Here is a 19279-nt window from a genome sequence, read left to right on the forward strand (position 1 = left end):
TTGGAGAACTGAAAAGCTTTTGGTAAACTTGGCCATGGAGATGCATGTTTCCTAGTCTTGAACTTGATTTCTTCCCTTTGCTTGACGCTCCTAGACAATGGTGTGTTTCTGGAAAATAATCATCATCTTTTGTGCTCACCGGCATATTTGTTTGACTATGCAATAGCCATAGTTTATACTTTGGTAAGTGTGCATTGGTCATTTAATTTACTAGAAAGAGAGGCCCTCTTAGAAATTTCTTCATATACCCCCTGGGCCTGGAAAGCATAGCACAGTTTAACCAGACAGGGGCTACCAGATACCATCTGCTGGCCCCTCAGACATGAATACCCAGGAAGCAATGCTGTGAAATATCTTTCCTTCCATTTTTCCAAAATCAGGATTGTATGGGAGCATTTCCCCTGCAAGGGGAATGCATGCCCGGTGCCCCTGGGGCTGGGACTCTGAGCCTGTGGATGGATGGGTGGCAGTGGTACGGCTTGTCTCAGCTTGCATCTCCCATCCCAGACCAGAGAAGAGCAGAGTCAGCAGCAGGGATGAGAGAGCAGGATTGTCCATTCAGACTGGCTTGATCAGGGACAGGTCAGATCCAGTCTCTAGCAGACAGACTCACCTTTCTTGCTGCTCTGTGTCCCTTACCAACCCCGTGCTCTCCTTTGTAGCCCACATCCTTCAGGGTGTGCTGCTCACATCCACAAAATTAACTCTTGCAAGTGATTTGGGGAAAGAAGCTCTGGTTCACCAACCAGTCAAAACCAACTAGGATGGGATATTCCTTCAAAGGCATGAAGCAAAGATTTTTGTGATCTTTCAGAGCTCTTCCTGGAAATTTTTGTGAGCTTGGAAATCCACAAATCAGTGGTCCTTAGGTTCTAGAGAGCAGTAAAGCTTATTCTTACACTATCCACACCAGCTGAATGACATGGTTGGCTCCAAGTTGGTCAATGATACTCCCTCGATGTCTGTAGGAGAAGTCCACATTTATGCCAAACCAACTGATATGTTTCCAGTTTCAAAAATGCAGAGTTGATTTTCCTTGTGGGTAAGGCAAGCAAGTTGGTCAGCAAATGAAAATCAGCAGAAGAAAGAGACTTTCCCCCAAACCAGGGATGGATTGAGGCACAATGTAAGAAGCCTGAGCTCTGCTGGCCTGACCTCAACACCTTGGGCCAAAAGCAGCTCGGCTGTGCGTTGGCTTCAGTCTGAATGCAAGGGTGAAGTGCCCCCCACATGGAAAGAGGCCACCTGAACAGTTCCAGAACCTACCATTTTCTAATACTTTTGTTCTCCACAGAAAGCAGTTCTGAATGTGCTGAATGAATCCTTCCCTATACCTGTTTGACCGGACACCTTCCCTGATAAATCCCATCTGGTCCTGGTCACTCTTCCGGTTTTTTGTTTCATGGGTGTGGGACCCATCTCAGTTTATAAGCACCCTAAAGTCAGGAACAACTCTCTCTTCACCTCTTCCCTTTGGCACTATAGAGGAAGCAAGTGTTTCATCAATGTTAATGGCAGGGCTCTGAGATAATGACTGCATATGTGTCATTTCCTCAGTGATGGGATGTTTTCACCCCAAATCCAGCCTGTCTTGCCCCATTGTTTAGGCCTACTGTTATAAGTACACAATCTTCACAACCTTCTTTTCTCAGGGACATCTTGCACTGAGGTTCTTGCGTCTCGCTGCCGTCAACTCCATGCTGATGCCAGGTAGACACTTGCCGAGGGCAAAGCTTCCAGCCAACTGAGTCCTGAAATGAAAACACAAACAGCCTGTTCATCTGGGACCAGTAGCCACCTGCTGTTAGCTGGGGGGAAAGGACTTTGATTAGTTATTGTCCCAGAGCTGATACTACGCCAAAGTCCACATCTGGAAACAGTTATGGAGAAAGAAGAGGCAGGAAAGCCTGGGTCTCATGACCCTGCAGTCTTCCTTTCTGCTGCTCTATTTATTAATTTACTGGGTTTGGAGTGATCAACTGGGGTCCCCAGAGTAAGTCCAGAAACCAAAGTAAAAAAATAGGTCATGACTGTCACAACACTATGAAAGCAGGCCAAGGTCTTATTTTGGGGGGCTTGGGTGGACTTTGCATCCAAATAAACACATTTTTGAAGTTGCATATCGTGGTGTACTTTAATCATCAAGCCAAGCCTTTGTAAGCCCTGCCTTAAGCTCTGGGCCCCTCCCCAACTTGGCAGATTCTGTGGTCTCGGTCTCAAGGGCTCGATAGAATTTGTACTTATTGGATTTGGTCACACAGGCAGATTCTGTTATTTTCAGAGCATAGAGACACACATACTTGCTGTCATTCCCTGCCTCCTTTAAACCGTAAGCAACCAGAACATGAGGAAGAGCTTTTTGTGTAGCACCAGCATAATGTTAGTGGACACCCGACACCGGCTGGTGTCCTGAAGATATAAACAGGTTGTACAAGTGCTAGGGGCCTGCTTCAGGGCCTGATGGTTTTAGAATTTCAAAAGTAGCTACAGAGAAGACTTGGATGTATTTTTTGAGAAAGACCAAATCCTGAGGAAATTTAGTAGATTTCTGTGCAATCTTGGAAGGGATAAAATGATAATCTTAAATAAAAACAAACAAACAAAAAACCAGGAGGATATTTTCCTGGGCCAATCAGAATAAATGCACAGAAAAGCAACTCTTTTAGGCTCTCCTATGTCTTGGGAATTATAAAGTGCTAACAAGAACCAGAAACCCAGACCAGCAATCCTACCTCAAGTGCTAACTCCGTCGCCGGTTCTGGCTTGATGAGCTGCAGTCTACCTTGCTGACTTGGCATCACTCTCCACCCGATGATGAATCACCTCTTCTGGGAAGACTCCGGTCCCCTCTGGCTCCATGCTCCACCCCCCCCCACAGCCCCTGCTCCCTGCCTCCACAGTGGAGTATGCGGTTGGTACTTTCCTTTGGAGTTACTATTGCATATAGCCCCATACTGGGCACTCATTTCTTTGTATGTGCGCCTGGCTCCCCTGGGACTGCAAGCGTCTCCCAGCCAGAGTGTGACTCACACATGTCTGGAAGCCAGTGTGCAGCCCGCTGCCGGCTGGGCTCAAGTGTTGGTAGAACCAGTCAAGACCCACTTTCAGAGTGTTCTGGTTATCTGAACACTGTCAGCAATATTTTTTTTTAATGATGAATAATACAGCTAACTCAACCTCTAGTTTGACTGTTATTTCAGAAATGTGCCAACTAATGTGGGCCAATTTTTTCTATAGACCCAGGAGGTCATTTTAATTTTTTCCTCTTTTTTGGTGTTTTAAATGTTAAATTAAAACGACCATGCCATCAATGTGAATAATTCGCAGGCAGAATATTGATATTTGATCAGTAATTAAATGAGGTAATAAAGAAGGAGAAGCTTTTTTTCTTGGAATATGCCTTGCCAGAGTGTCGTCACCTGTGGGGCTGTGCCAAGCATCCGCCTCCAGCCCCCCAACGTCTTTCACTTATTTCTCATACTTTTATGGTGCTTTAAGAAACAGTGACTGCTAAGTCTGAGTCTATCCCCAATCTGAAATACATTAGGAAAGAAAACGCGCCGTCTTGCCAACCAAGGAGTCAGACAGAGGTCACTGCTTGAAATGTAGAAGGCAAAGAGGGGTCTAGGCAGTCCATGATGAATGGTGGAAGCTGCTAGCTCCTGCTTCAGGATACTTAAGAGCCCCATAGGAGCAGAGGCCATCAATCAACACCTGGGACTGCAGGACACCCTAGGGTAAATGGCATGGGGCTGGGGAAGATTCCCTCTGGGAGGTCCCAAGCCCTAGGGAGGCAGATGTCAGTGCTGTAGACTCCCTCAGCTATCTACCCAGACCCTGGAGGAAAGATAGGGAGACACCTGCCACAAATTCAAGGAAGCAATCCAATCTCCCTTTTGCTCATGCTAGGTGGGTAGGATTTTTACTTTTAGTTAAAATTCTAGAGTTGCCACGACAGGCAGACTCTAAAACAGTATGATTTGGAAGGAGCAGAAAGTCACCACTACCTGAGCAGAAGGAGATTTTGGTTGATAAATAATCCCCTCTCCCAGGCCTGGGAATCACCGCCTCACTTAGATTCACTAAGCTGTATATACAGAGCATTCTTCTTGTAGGCTGGGAGTGGGAACAGTAAGATTGTTGAGGATTGCCAAACAACGCAAGTTGATCTAGTCACAGGAGCACCGATTTCATGGTAAATTTAAATAGTGGCTTCCAGCAGGTCAGTTACCCCAGCCACCTGGACAAAGGAACAAGTAGCTGTGGCTTTCCTCACCAAAGCTGCCTCATTCATCAGAGTGACTGCTGTGAACCTGAGAGGGTTTGCTTAATAAACATCTATGCAAAGGAGGAAGTTTGAGGGTTTCAAAAAAATAAAAATAGAAATAAATGCAAATACCTAGTCACAGTGGTGCATGCCTGTAATCCTGGCAATTTAGGAGGCTGAGGCAAGAGGCTCTCAGGTTGGAGGCCAGCTGGGCAACTTGAAGAGACCCCATCTCAAAATTAAAAATAAAAAGAATTGTGCTTATGAGTAGAGTACCCCTAGGATTCAATCCCCAGCACAAGCGGGGGAAATACGCAATTCTACTCCCTGAGAAAGGGGCATAGTGCATACTGTGGTTTGGGTGGGGCCGGAACTGGGGGCTGGGCTGGCTGCCTTTGAATGCTGACTCTGCTATTTACTAGCTTTGTCACTACTCTAGCAAGTTTCTTTGCCTCCCCCTTCCCTGCTTTTCTCATCCATTAAATAGAAAAGATAACAAAACCTAACCCATAGGATTATTTCAAGGATGGAAGGACTTAATACATGAAAGTATTTAGGCTGGCACTTGATGTTGGTGAACTCTAATTATTTGTTATGGGCTAGTATTCTGTGTGTGCACATGCACGCACGTATCTTCTCTTCCTCTTCTGATTACTTCCCTGCATCATACTCAAACATATAGTCTTTCTTAATCAGCCTGGTTCAGAGGAAACTTGGAGGCTAATTTTTGCTTGTTAGAAGCAGCAATCCAAGGCCCTTAACTGTCTCCTCTGATCACTCTAAACACTTATGATTTTCACTATAAGGCAATGTGTAGTTTGTGTAGAACTTCAGCAGTCACCCTATTCATGTCCCAGTGAAATACTAGGAGCCCCCTGGATGGAAGATTGAGGAGGAAAGCACTGGGGAAGACCAGGATATGGGATGTTATAGCTAGCCCATGCTAATAGACCTACCTGTGGATCCTGTCTTCCTGGATGGATCCAGTGCCCAAGAGCTAGGTGAGAGGAAGTAGAGGGTCCAAAGCAGTCTAAGGTAGGTATCATGGGGCACTCTCTGGATTTAATTTTATCTTTCATGCCAGGGACAAAGGGCTGATCTGGACAGTGAGCATGTTCCAAATGTTCAAACATGCAGGCAAAATGCTTGGGTCCTCATCTCACAGCTCTCCAGCCTGCACAAAATTGCCTTCTACAGCCTGGACTTGACTGTCTGAGAGTTTTTAAGATGGAGTGGATAAGAGCAAATTCTTAGGAATTTTGGGCTCAGCTTTCAGAATGACTGCTATAAAGCCAGCAGTCCCAGCTGCTTCAGTCTGTCTTCCTGTCTGCTCTTTGATTTTGGTACAACACTGAAACTGATAAAGGAGAAACTTTCTTTTACCTGGCTTGGAGGAATATCTAGAAAGCCAGGATGTGATGTTGGGAGCACCAGTCTGAAGAATCTCTCTCCTTTTTGCTAGGACTGGATATCCCACACTATGGACCCTGGGGAGGAACCCAGGACCAATGTTCTTTAAGGCCCCTCAGAATCTCTGCCTGACCCACAAGGCCACACATATCAGTCTAGCCCAAGGCATGTGCTGGATTAGCCCCCAAAGCTGCGCCACCAAAGTATTTAATGCAGACCTCTCCTCTCTCTCTGATGGAAAAAGTGTGAATTGCACCAGAAAGAATGTAGGCTAGACCTTTCAAAACACAGACAGCCAGTCCATTGGTGGATCCATAAATGTTAACTGGGCTCTATGATGACTTATTATGAGGCTGTAAAAGAATCACAGGAGCAAGCACATGGGCTGACTGTGAGAACAGGCATTCGACTTCAAAAAGAAGAGGCTCCAATAAATGGGAAAGCCACAGAAGGGAGGCCAGCTGAGAAAATAGCAGTCCAGAAAGGTTAAGGAATCTGCCTGAGTAAAGCTGCCTATTAGCAAAGCTGGTCTTGGAGGGAGAGTATTATATATACATATGGAGTCAAAGAGGATCCCAGAGAACTGACTGCATGGGAGAGCACTCCGTGCTTGGGGACCGTAGGAGGAGGTCCATATCCTGCAGGAAACTGGCCCACACTGGCACACACAGGCAAGCAAGTGAGATGGCTCAAAAGGAGGAATTTTGGAAAGACTTAAAAGTCAGGTGCAATGGAAATAGAGCAATACATCTGAAGTTCTTTTGGCATAGGGATTATGGATGGATGATGTTTTCTTGTTATCTAACCTTTTCAGTATTTACCAAGCCTTTTACAACACACGGTATTCCTTTTCTAAACAAGGTCAGAAAGTCAAGATGTTCATTGGGAAAAAAAAATGAAAAAACAGGCAGAGAAGTCTAGACTTTTTTTTTGTAAACAATAGAAACCATCAAGAATGTCCTAGGAGAGCTGCGTTTTGGTAGAAGTGCTTGAAGAAAATGAGCAATTGTTGGGAAAGATGGATGCCTGGGAGTGGGAGCTGATGTTAAGGAGACTGGTGGGGGGCTGAGGTGATGGAGATGGGGCCATGGGGATCTGAATGTTCAAGGACTGGGGGGAAGACAGAAATTTTTAGGAGATACTTGGAAAGAACACTCACAGCATATGTGGAGGTTAGAAGCGAGGGGATGCAGAGCTGCTTGCTAGATTTCCAGCCTTGAGCACTACCATCGGCAAAAATGAAGAAAGGAAGAAGGGGAGCTGCTAGAGTCATGGGATTTCTGTACTTTGGAATTCATTGCTGTTGGGTGGGATCTAGTTCTCTAAGCCTATCTTGTAGGAGAACTCAAGGGATGCAGAGGAAGAGGTGTGAGTAATCTCTGTTCCAAAGCCAACAATCACCTATGGGTATCACACTCATATAAGTATTTGAGGTCAGGCAATTAAAGCCATACCAAAAGCATTTCTGAATTCTTCTCGTTTAAGATACTTTAGCTGAGCCAAATCAAGGAAACTCTCTTGTGAAAAATCAATTTCCCTAGAAATTAAATTTGGGTTCTAACCAGCAAGCAGCATTTGGCAAGGCCTCATTTAAAAAGCCAGAGTTTGAGGAAGTTGGGAAAGCAGCAAGTCACTTAACAGAGTAAACCTAATGCCATTTCAGGGCCTGACAGCTGTTTGGTGTCTATCAACTGGGGAGCCTGAAGCTGCAGGTTTGTTTTAAGTTCTTGCTGTTACAAATCTGTCATCCATCCCTGCACCTTTTGAGGTTTTTGAAAGGAGAGAATGATGGAAGATTACTCAGAGAGAACCCGATTTCCTGTTCCTGTTTAGTGCGTAGAAGACAACTAGATGTAGAGAAAAACGCATCTTGACAGTCATTCGCATTAGGAGCTGGGCCTCAGCACAAGATGAAATTTCCTCTATGATCGTTTTACTGGTGCACATATTTGGGTGTATTTCTTTTTGACCAAATGCTATATAAATTGAATCTTATTTTACTCTCATCTGAACTCTGAGCTATTTAAATGACTTTGTAGGACTGTGCTTCTCGAATTGTGACGTGCGTACAAGTCACCTAGGAATCTTGTAAACATTCAGTAGGTTCACACTGAATTTCTAGCAAGTTCCAGGTAGTCTTGATGCTGCTGTTTGCAGACCAAATTTTGAATGGCAAGATTGTGAAAGAGTTGTTCAAAATCAAATAAAAAAAAAAATTCTCCTAACTATGATGTTTCTCCCCTATGTTTGTTACCTGAATGGAATAATTGCTGTGTGAAGTCCTGTCCTACGTGCTGTGCATTATACAAGGAACGGAACAAAATTTGACTCATGTACCGTTTTCGTTTGGAGATCTCATGCCAAAACTCATCCTTCTTTCTTCTGAGCAAGTTCTGAATTCTAAGAGCTCTCTAAATAGCTGAGTGGTGGCAGGTAGGAAGGGCCAAGTGTCCTCTGGAAGTTATTTTGACTGTGTCATCTATCTCCACTGATGGCCAAACATCACCAGGAACTTTGGAGGCCCAGGTCCACCCCCACAAATGCCAGTTCTCCCACTGATAGCCCCAAACTCAGTTTCTTAGTTTCCTTTGCAGGCAACTTGTTGGAACTACTAATTCATCTTGATGTTTAAGGCCTGCTGTCATGCACTACACGGTTATTTTCTAAGACTAAGCCGTTTTTGGTAATCTTGTATGTGCCACAGAATGTGAAAGTAGTTATTTTTTTTAAGTACCTGAAAAAGTCTAGTAATTATTGTTCCAAACAAGCCTCATTTTCTCCTGTTTAGATTTTCCAACATGGAAAGAAAAAAAATATATCCTGCCCAAATGAAAGGTCTTTTATTATGCTGTGCTGTGTTTGTCCTGGGTGATTCCAGGTCATCTGGGGATGGAGGACCCTGCTCCTCCCTCGAGCAGCATCGCTCCGTCTCCAGAGAAGCAGCAGCCTGCAGTGGAAGAACATGTTTACATTTGCAGGGTTCTGCTTTTTATGGTTTTGGAGAGGGGGTGGGTGGTGGAGCATGGAGTGGAACTTTTTTAAATATCTAAACAGTAACTGAAGTATTACTGTGATCTCTTTACTGAGCTCATGGAAAATTTCAAGTCATCGAGCATTCGTTTTACAGATGAGGGGAGTGAGGTCCAGTGAGATTACTTGACTTGCCTGGAGCCCCTCCATCTTGCTGGAGGGGAGCGAGGATTGAACGGTATGCTTCCTAGCCTCTTGCCTACAAGAAGCATCTATCTTCCCTAGAAATGGTGATGCTGCCAGTTCTCCTGGTCCTAGGAAACATCTTCCAGTATGAACCACGAGCTTGCGTCTCTTCGAGTGCCTTCCAGTGTCCTAGACCAAGCATTCAGTTTCAAACAGAGAAGCTTTTTGCTTTCAGTCAGTCAAATGAGCACTTTCAGATCATTGTTTCAATAGTTGCTAAAGTATCATATCTTTTCATTGAGCTCTGTATTACAGAACAGTTACTGGGGAAAAGGAATAACAATAGCAATTCCAAATGACTGGCCATTGTACTTGAATTACATCATACAACCTACCCTAGAGTCCTGTGGAGTAGGCTTTATCATGGTCTCTGAGAGGCTGAATAATCCACCTAAGGCTGCATAACTAGAAAGTAACAAGATTGGTGTTGGAACTCACATCACCCGTCGCAAAGAGTTGGCACTCAACAACTTTGCTACGCCAATGCCATTGCCTCATCACTGGAACCTGGTTGGGGGATCCAAGCTGTAAATCTAAACTATTGTTATGGTTTGGATATGAGGAGTCCCCAGAAGCTCCTGTGTTACTGCACGAGTGTTCAGAAGTGAAATGATGGACTTGTGAGCACTATAACCTAATCTAAATAGTTTGAAGAACTAACTGGGTGATAACTATAGGTAGGTGGGGTGTGGGTGGAGGAGCTGTGTAATTGAGGGTGCATCCTGGAAGGGTGCATATTTCATGAAGCCCTTCCCTTTCTCTCTCTGCTTCCCAGTTGCCGTGAGCAGAGAAGCTTTCCTCTGCTGCCCTTCTGCTGTGATGTTCTGCCTCACCTTGGGGAATAACGGAGTCACCAAACATGGACTAAACCCCTGAAACCCCGAGTCAAAATAAACTATGCCTCCTCCAAGTTGTTCTTGTCAGGTATTTTGGTCACAGCGATGCAATACTGACTAACAGAACCATGTAGCAACATTGCCAAAAGCTGCTTTCTCCCCTTTGAACACACATCCATTCCAGAAACTTCCATTTCTTGTCCTACCCTGGCCAGGACCACCCTGATGTTACTTTAACATCAGCTCATATTTGGATGCCTCACGGAGGCCACACTGTGTTTCAGACCCTCACCCTGGCCAAGCCCACCTTCACGGTTCAGAATCTTAGCTGCCATCCAACCTGATGTGGCGCGTGGGGTCATGGCCAGGGACACTTCTCTCTTTGCAGGATCCACTGGCTGAGCAGAAAGTCAGCAAATAGGATTTTTTGATGTAGAAATCACCAGTATCCCTGGAGGTTTCAAGAAAACAAAGAAAAACGATGATGAATACCATAATAAGGGAAATGATTCACAGATAAAGTAGGGCTAACTCCTAGGAGTCCAAGCCCAGAACTAATCCAGCAAGAGAAGCATCCTCCTCTCTCAGAAAGTTGCTTTAGGGAAAATCCACTTAGTGTAGACCAAACCTTGTACTCAACAGTCCTCACCATCAAGCAGTGAATCCCACCTGGGCAGAGACAGAAAGAACAAAGGAAACATTAACCCCCATTATGGCAGAAGACCCTAGCACTGGAACTGGACCCCATATGTAGCCAGGGGAATAAATGTCTCTCTGTGGGGGAGATGAGGTAAGGAAGGAGACCAGGAGAGCATCAGGGAAGGATGTGGGTTTCCCCAAAGTCAAAGCCATTCCAGAACATCTTCTAGTCTTCAATGCAAAAGATACCGGCTAGTGTTCGAATGTTCCAGGAAACTTTTTATAGCCTTGTAATCTTTTGTTTCCTGAGTGCCAACCAAGTGCTAGAAACAACTCACTGATATGGTCCAGCCTGAATTCTGTGTACCACCTGGTAATGATGGTAGTTCTCTGAAATTCTCTTCCTCTATGGCCTCTCTGGATTTCCCTGGACCTCTCTGTCCCTTTAGTGTTCCTTTTTCTGCCTGCCTCTCAACCTCCGTAATGTCTCCATCCTCTCTACATCAGAAAATCCTCCCTAGATCTCTGCCAATCATCCTTTCCTCTTCTTCTCACTCTTTCTCCTCCTCTATTCCAACACATGTTCCCCACGGAGCTCATCCAGTTCATGGCTTTTGAAACCACCTCTAGTGGTAGAGACTCAAATCGGCTTCTTCAATTCTCACAGCTCTCCCGAGCTGCAGACCAGTGAATGCAGCTGTCTCCCATCCAGTTCGTCCACCTGGAAATGCTAGAGGCTTGTCACTGCCCTCATGCACTCAAATGTGAACCTTCACCAAGGCACCCTGTGGATGAATCCATTTTCCCAGTCATGAGCCTCCCAGTTATCTCTATCCCTGTCCCTTAGTCTCCATGTCCAAAGAGCTTCCAAGTCTAGTCAGTGCTATGACTAAAGTCTTTCCTAAACCTGCCCATGCCCCTCCACTCACTCTACTCTTCTAATCAGTCCTTCAATATCTTTCTGAAGATCCCACTCTTCTTCCAGCACCTAAACCCCTCTGCTCCAGGCTCATCTTGCTCCTCATCCCTCACTCATTACCTCGCTCCCTCCCACGGCTTTGACTCCTCATTCTCAGTTATTTCTATCAGTGTTCTTGACCTTGTCTTCTTCTGGCTTCCATCCTAACTCTCTCCTTCCCTTTGACACTCTACACTCGATCACCATATCTGGCTTTGGCCATCCTGCTTTGCACAGCCAAGTCCCCAGGGACCTTTTTGTTTCCGACATAGTGGATGCTGTTGGACTCTGTCTTGTGTGCAGCATTCCTCTCTGTTAACAGCTTCCTCTTCTAGGACTCCCTCCTCCCTTGACAGCTCCACACTAGCCATTTCCGCCCACTCTACCATCAGCACTCCTTTCTCTCTTTATGGACTGCTCTTGGCCTGAGTCTCTGCTCCATCATCTGTCATCGCTTACCTCTAGCTTCACATGCTGTCCTGGAGGAGGACTCCCAGGTGTGAATCCCCATCCTGCATCCTTCACTCAGGACCCAGATCCTTACATCCAGCTGCCTAGGGGCATACTCCATCTGGATGAATCACAAGCACCTCAAACTCAGCGCGCCTCAATCCATTTATCCTCTCCTGGCAAACTTGCACTCCTACCAGGTCCCTCATATTAAAAATAGCACCACTCCCCACCACGATTCTCAAGCCAAAAACACCATACTCATCCTTAAGTCTCCTCCTGAGCATGTTACCTCCTAGATACCTCTCTTCCTCTCCACCTCTGCTACCACAGTTCAAGCTCTCACAAAATCCCCTCTTGGTCACCTGATCCTCCTTCCTCCCACCTTGCCTTATCTCATCTGGTCTTACCAAAGCCTGCTAGTGACACCCACCGACCATGGCACTTGCTAGCTTCCCCTTTGTCTGTAGGACTCAACTTGGGGTGGGCCCTGCTACACTCTTGCCTTCCACTCCTACCCTTGATTCCAGTCCTCATGCTTCAGACAACTGGCTAACTTGAGTTTCCTAAATACATGCTTCATTTTGCCTGGCTAACTCCTTTTCACGCTTCAGGCCTAAAAGTAGATGTCACCTCCTGTCCAGACCAGGTGCCTTCTCTGGACTTACAAAGCCCAAGCTACTCCTCTGGGCCACACTGTTGGCTTGACCTAGGGATCTGCCCAGCTGTGAGCTTCTTCCAAAGGACCTGGGTCTCATCCACACATCCATCTTTGTCTCCCCAGGGCTAGAGATGCCAGGTAACTGATGGGTGATTAATAAGGGCAAGGTTCAACCCTTAGTCCATTTGCATAATTGCTCTGACCATTTGCTTAATTGCTCTGAGCTCCTTCAGGGCAGGAATCTTGCCTTTTCTGTCTCTTTGAATCTTTATCTGCCACAAAGGCTGCAGAGATGTTTGTTGACTGGTAGATGAATAAGGTAAGGACTCCACCCTTCCCCAAGTTTCCAAGAGCAGCTTAGCACCTAACAAAACCTGCCCGACATTTTAAGGCTTCTGACAATCAGAAGACTTACTCCCCATCTATGTTTCTATTATCATGACTGGTGTGTCTGGAAGGCAGAGGCCATTCTGATGGGCCATAGCGTTGTGGGAATCAGCACAGCCCCCTCCCCTTTCTTGCAGTGTTTGTAACCTGATCATTGAGACATCTTTGGACTCAAGACTTGCGGCCTGGGCTGGGGATGTGGCTCAAGAGGTAGCCTGCTCGCCTGGCATGCGTGCGGCCTGGGTTCAATCCTTAGCACCACATACAAAAAACAAAGATGTTGTGTCCGCTGAAAACTAAAAAATAAATATTAAAAATCTCTCTCTCTCTCTCTCTCTCTCTCTCTCTCTCTCTCTCTGTCTCTCTCTCTCTCTTAAAAAAAAAAAAAAAGAAAAAGGAAAACCTCTCTATGTATTCAGAAATTTGAAAACACACTTCTGTAATATATCAGTTCTCCCTAAATTGATATACAAGTTTAATGCAAATCCTACTAAAATCCCAGTAAATTAAAAAAAAAAAAAAAAAAAAAAAAGACTTGCGGCCCCTTATGGAAGAACAAAGTTTGAAGCGGGCCTCAGAGAAAGTTGCCCCTCACTCCCAGTGTCCCCACTTGCAAGAAGCCCAAGTCTCAAGGATCTGCATACTTTGTGCTCGAGCAAAATTGACTAGGGGAGGAGACGGAGGTAGGGCATGAGTGAGGGCTGGGCAGCGCAGGAGAGAACGGAGAGGAAAGTGATCTGCTGGCAGAGGGGGCGTAATGAGTGCGGAGCGCAGCCCCGGGCGCGCGGGTTGGGAGGCGCCAGCAGCCCGCCCTCCCCGCTCCGGGCCGGCCGGCTTCCCCGCCCCTCGAGGCCGCTCCCTAGGCTCGCGGCTTACTTAACCTGGCGCGGGCAGCGGGGCGCTCTCACTTCCCCGGAGTGGCCCGCTCGCGCATCGTCAGTCGGTGCGAGTCCTCCCTCTCCATGGCGCTCCTCGTGCGGTTGCTGGCCCTTGCCCTGGCGTTGGCCTTGGGTCCCGCCGCGACCCTGGCAGGTCCCGCCAAGTCACCTTACCAGCTGGTGCTGCAGCACAGCCAGCTCCGGGGCCGCCAGCACGGGTAAGCCGAGCGGAGGGGCGGGTCGCCAGGCTCAGAACGCACGCCGCTGGGGGCATCGAAGGGGGCAGAGAGCAAGGGACAAAGCCCGATAGAAAAGCAAGCAATGTGCAGCGCTGAGACCAGTCCTGCACTCGGTGGAGGGAGGGGGGTGCCGGAGGATGGAGAGAAGCCTGCTCGGGACGCTTTGTAGGGGAAGAGGGTGGGGAAGCTGAACAGTGACCCCCTACTCAGGACAAAAGCACGGGACAGCCCACACTTTCAGTTTCTCCATCCAGACATAGGTAGAAGGGGGCGTGGGCATCTCTCTGACCAAAATCACTCTGGGAAGGTGCCCAAGGCAGCCATGCACATACCAACCCAGCCAGGTCATTGTCCAGTGACTCCAGACATGAGACTGGGGCTACACCAGGTGGCATAGGTGCCCCAGATTTCTGTGCACCTGGTCGTGCCCTGCACCCACCATCTGGCATCAGGCAGTACTTCCCGGGCACAGAAGGGACAGTGTGGCATCTCCCCACCAAACACACAATGAAGAGCAGTATTCACCAAGCAGGGGTGGGGAAACTGAGCCCCTAGAAGACCTTCCCACAGTCCTGTGGTATGTATTGGGTCCAGGGTTGAGTTTGATCTAAAGCAGAAGTTGGGTTTGTAACTGTGGGACCTTATAACTGCAGGCATTCCTTTGAGTCACTGAAGATGTCTTTGCTTTAGGAGAGAGACTCAGGTAAAAGGTCTAACCTGGTAAAGACCCAGGCACAGACCCATGCAAAGGTGGGCAACATTTCTACATCCATCCAAAGCCAAGCCATGTGGGCTTCTCACATTACCAGGCTTTACTGTGGCTTCCAGCCTACCTGTTTTCACCGACATTTTTTTTTTAACAACTTTGTAAAATTATATGTAGGTAGAGGCAGGTTAGAGTCCTCAGGGGAGGATCAGATGCTATTGGGTCTGGCATTGACATTACAGGCAATGCCAGCCCTTCAAGAGTCTAGCCAGATCTATACTTAGATGAAAAGTCACTGTTGAGGGTGACAAAGTTGATTTCATAGGTCCCAGCAAAGCCTTTACTCCCATACCCGGCCATGCTCTAGGGGGTGGATATAGGCTGCCCCTTTTAGAGAGTAGTCACCCTTGTTTCCTCCATGGCTTTCTGACCTCACTTGGCCTTCCAGGTGCTCAGGGCTTTTCGGGAGAACGGCTCTTGGGGGCAAATTTGTCTTGTCTACTCTGCAAAATGAAATAAAGCCACAGCCTCAACAGGCTTCTGGAAGGAGAGCACTGAGGATGAGTTGGGGTCTTAGGGAACTGGGAGATGATCTTTGACTTAGGCCCTGGGCATAAGGGTGAGAGGGCAGGTAAGAAGGACATGGAGGACATGGGGCTTCAATGTCAAAATGTGAAACTGGCATTTTTATTTTTATTTATTTGTTTTATTTTTATTGATTTTTGGTATAGAGGATTGAACCCGAGTTGCTATACCACTGAGTTCTATCCCCAGCCCTTTTATTTTTAATTTTAAGACAGGGTCTCAATGAGTTTCCAAAGCTGTCTTCAAATTTGCAATTCTCCTGCCTCAGCTTCCTGAGTCTCTGGGATGACAGGCCTATTATTTCTCTCCAGCCCACCTTTGCTTCCTCTGCCTTTCTTGTGCTTTATTTTGATGCCACAATATGCCTGGGATGTTTCTGTTTCCTCTGCCTCTTAACCACTAAGTCAGGAGAAGATCCCCATAGTCTGCCCCACAGCATTGTCTCCCAGAATGGCATCTCTGTACACAGTGAAGGTACTGAGGGTGCTGCACCAAGAACCATCTCCACAGAAAACCCACTTCCCTTCAGAGGCCAGAAGAGACACTGACAGGATGGAAAATAGGGTTTTAAAAAAATACAGATGCTTTTTATTGAGTTTCAGATAGTAGATCACCTTCCCTGCCATACCCCTGCAGGCTAATCCTCTTGATTAACTTCTTGCAGTGCAGTTGAAAAAACCCATAGTAATCTGTCTGTGATGGGCACAGTGATCAAGAAGTCACAGGAGCGAGCACTCCCTCCCCCACTAAAATCTGGATACACGTGTGCATGCACCATGGCAAAGTGGTTGCAGGCACACTTGCATTTACCCTGATCTAACCATCCCTTGAAAATACCACGGGACTGCCTGGCCCTGCACACATGGGTGTGGCACCCTGTGCAAATGGATAACCCTGTTCAAGTTCCAGCCCTTTATTCAAAGTGAGAACTGGTGAAAAGGGAAGAAAAACATTTCTGCCAGTTTAAGGAAATGCAGACTGCTCCATGATATGAAGGGAGAAATGGTCAGTGTTCTGCTCACGGGCAGCGCTTTCTCCCTACCACCACTTTTGTGTTGAACTTCCCCACAGTACATGTTCCCATTTTACAGATGGTGAAACTACAGCTTAGTGACAGAGACTGACTTTATCCAAACATAGAAAACTGTTGGGAGGGTAGTCTCTGTAATGGGGTCTCTTGGCTCCCAGGTTTGCCTTTTGCTATAGGGAAGGGGGAAAAATACTACTGAAAGAGAAGTTAGAAATGCAGCCACACTTCCAAATATCACAGATCAAAAATTGGAGTGATCCTCCTAAAGCACTTGGTTTTTCAAGTCCAAGTTGAACAGCAGCTCTGTTATTCTTCAGGCAGAAGGCCCAGAAATGGCTTGCTCTTTTTGATTGCACTACAGCATACATTTCTTGTGTACACAGCTCATACAGGCCTGATATGAGAAAGAGAGGGTCACAGCAGCCCCAACCACTGTTTCTGTCACACAGGGCAGCAGCAGTGAACTCTCCCTCTGCAGAGGAATGTAGGAGCCACATCCATAAGAGGCTCATGAAGATTGGCCAAACGCCTACAGAAAGTTGCAGGGAATTCATCAACAGTAATTATTTCCTGCTTGGTCAGATAGGAGAACTTTGCAGATTATTCAACAATAAGTAGAACTTGCGGCTGGAGTGTAGCTGTCTGGGAATCTTCAGGAGTTACTTAGGGACTGTCTAACCTGTGAATCCCAAAGAGCAAACAGAGAAGCAAGGTGTTTAGAAATCTGCTGGGGGCATTTAGTGACATCCTATTGGGAGTAAGGCAGCCCTCACCTGCCCTCCTGCTGGCTTGTTACGTTCTCTTCTGCCTCAGCTTCTCAGCTTTGTTCCCTATCTGGTTCTTGCATTACTTCCCTAATACTCTCTGTGCATTCGTGGCCCACTCACCTCTGCTTATTGAACAAAAATGTGGACAAGGGGCTGGGGTTGTGGTAGAGAGCTTGCCTAACATGTGGGGCACTGGGTTGGATTCTTAGAACTGCAGGTAAATAAATAAATAAAACAAAGGTCAATGGACAACCAAAAATAATAATAATTTTAAAATGTGGATAAGAGGTGACATGGTAAAAGAGACAGGTAAAGAAGTAAGGGTTCAGAGTGAACAATCACCCAATAACCTAAATATTTAAGAGCTGATCAAATTCTAGCAGCCCCAATAGTGGGATGGCCAGCCTAGCTTTACTGCAAAAATCAGGGTTTTCCTGAAAAATATCGTGCATATGAAAGGGTACCTGTGGATTACAGTTTTAAAGTCACAAAGAAATTGATGTTGAAGTAATTACCCATTCATTGGGTGACACCTGAAGCTCTCTGAGAACTGATGTCTTGTGAAAACCCTCAGCTGTAGTTTTTTTGCTTTGTCTGATTTATGATTTAGTCAGATGAACTGCCTGCCTCCCCGTCTTCTCCCATCCCAAATGTCACCATGCAGCCACAGCAGCCTCCTTACCCCAGGGGTTCCTAATGGCCTGAGCACTATTCTATTGGATCAGGAGATGGTACAATAGAATAAAATACCCTGCAACAAAACCCTGTGGCTCTGGAGGAGCCTTCTAGGCAAAACCCCAGGAAATTTGCACTTTGCTTTCCCAGTCATTGAGGTCTTTCTGAGCTGGGTCAGGCTTTTCAACAAGTATTTTCAACAAGATTATTCCAAGCTTCTGCACCTGACCGGTTGCCAGGCTCTATCCAGAATGTCAAAGGTAGAAAGAGGCAGGACTCTTGCCTTCGAGGTTCTTTTGAGGGTAGCTGGAGAAAGGAGATATCCATCGCACATCAGCTATAGGGTTTCTGGTAACCAGCATCAAACGAGTTGCATCCCAGGTCAGAGAATGTAAAGAAGAGTGTCACATGGGGCAGTGGAGGAAGGCTTTTGGGGAGAAGTGGAACTCAAACTGGGGTCTAAGTAATCGACAACTAAGAGTTAAGTAGGAGAACACCCCTATTTGGTGTCATGTACCACTTGCCATGTACCCTCATTTACAGTGTTGTCCTCTGGATGAGTCATCACTGGGGAGACAGGCAGCTGGTCTAGACAATGAGTATATGTATATGTAGAGCTGCCAGGGGGATGCTGGGGTCTTCTCCTCATGATTGCAGAGCCTGTGACAGACACTGGGATGTCAAGTTTGGGCTCAGTATGAAGTACAGATGCAGAGAATGGCTGGGATGTCTTTCAAAGCTGCTTTGCTTAGGAAACATGCCACTTTGACTTTGCTATTTTTTTGGATCTATACCATGCCATCTAAAACATTTACGACCCCTTTATTTACACTGTCCCATTGCCCATGCCAAGGATAGTTACATGAAATTATATCAATGTGTGAGATAGATAAGCAATTTTTTGTTTGATGGAAAGCTTTCATGGGGACCAATGGGAATCTAGGTAGACAGGTCCAAAGCCTACCCCAAAATCCACCCTGCTGCCAAGACCGAAATGGCTGTCTGTCCTCCATCTGATGAACTGGGAAGACCTACATGATGTGATGGACATGCCAACCTCACTAACACCATTGCTTTTGTTTCCAGCCCCAACGTGTGTGCTGTGCAGAAGCTCATTGGCACCAACAAGAAGTATTTCACCAACTGCAAGCAGTGGTACCAGAGGAAGATCTGTGGCAAGTCAACGTGAGTATCTGCAAATACCCAAGACCAAAGAGGCCACGTTGCACGTGTGCCAGCCACAGGTGCCCCCAGGGCTGGGCCAGCCACCTTCTAAAAGGTCAGGCTGCCTAAAGAGCCATGAAGGTGCATGTACAAACGTGTCAGAGAATGTGTTCTGGGGAGTGGCATTTTTAGGAACCTGGCCAATTTTTTTCTGCATTTTTAAGGCTGCTGACAACACTTTAATACATCTTTCAGGGCTAGTTTGGAATTGCAAGAAGCATAAAATTGTATGTGTGTGTGTGCGTGTGCACGCGCACGTGCATGCGTGTGTGCGTTTCCAAATCTTCACTAAATGATTCAGAAAGTCCATGGAGAGGCCACCAGCATGTCACTCTGGGAAAGAAAATCTGT

General features: G+C 46.5%; 1 protein-coding gene across 1 annotated transcript in view; it reads left to right on the plus strand.

Moving 5' to 3' along the window:
• Nucleotides 1–13721: 13721 nt before the first annotated feature.
• The window catches only part of Tgfbi (transforming growth factor beta induced), a 33768-nt gene continuing 28210 nt past the window's right edge, over nucleotides 13722–19279 (plus strand). The window contains exons 1-2 of the mRNA XM_027940987.2: nucleotides 13722–13920; nucleotides 18791–18889. Coding sequence (XP_027796788.2) covers nucleotides 13787–13920; nucleotides 18791–18889 — 233 coding nt within the window. The 5' untranslated portion in view covers nucleotides 13722–13786. The remainder of the gene's footprint in view (nucleotides 13921–18790; nucleotides 18890–19279) is intronic.

This window comes from Marmota flaviventris, chromosome 5 (assembly GCF_047511675.1).
Source record: "Marmota flaviventris isolate mMarFla1 chromosome 5, mMarFla1.hap1, whole genome shotgun sequence".
In the NCBI taxonomy this organism is placed as follows: Eukaryota; Metazoa; Chordata; class Mammalia; order Rodentia; family Sciuridae; genus Marmota; species Marmota flaviventris.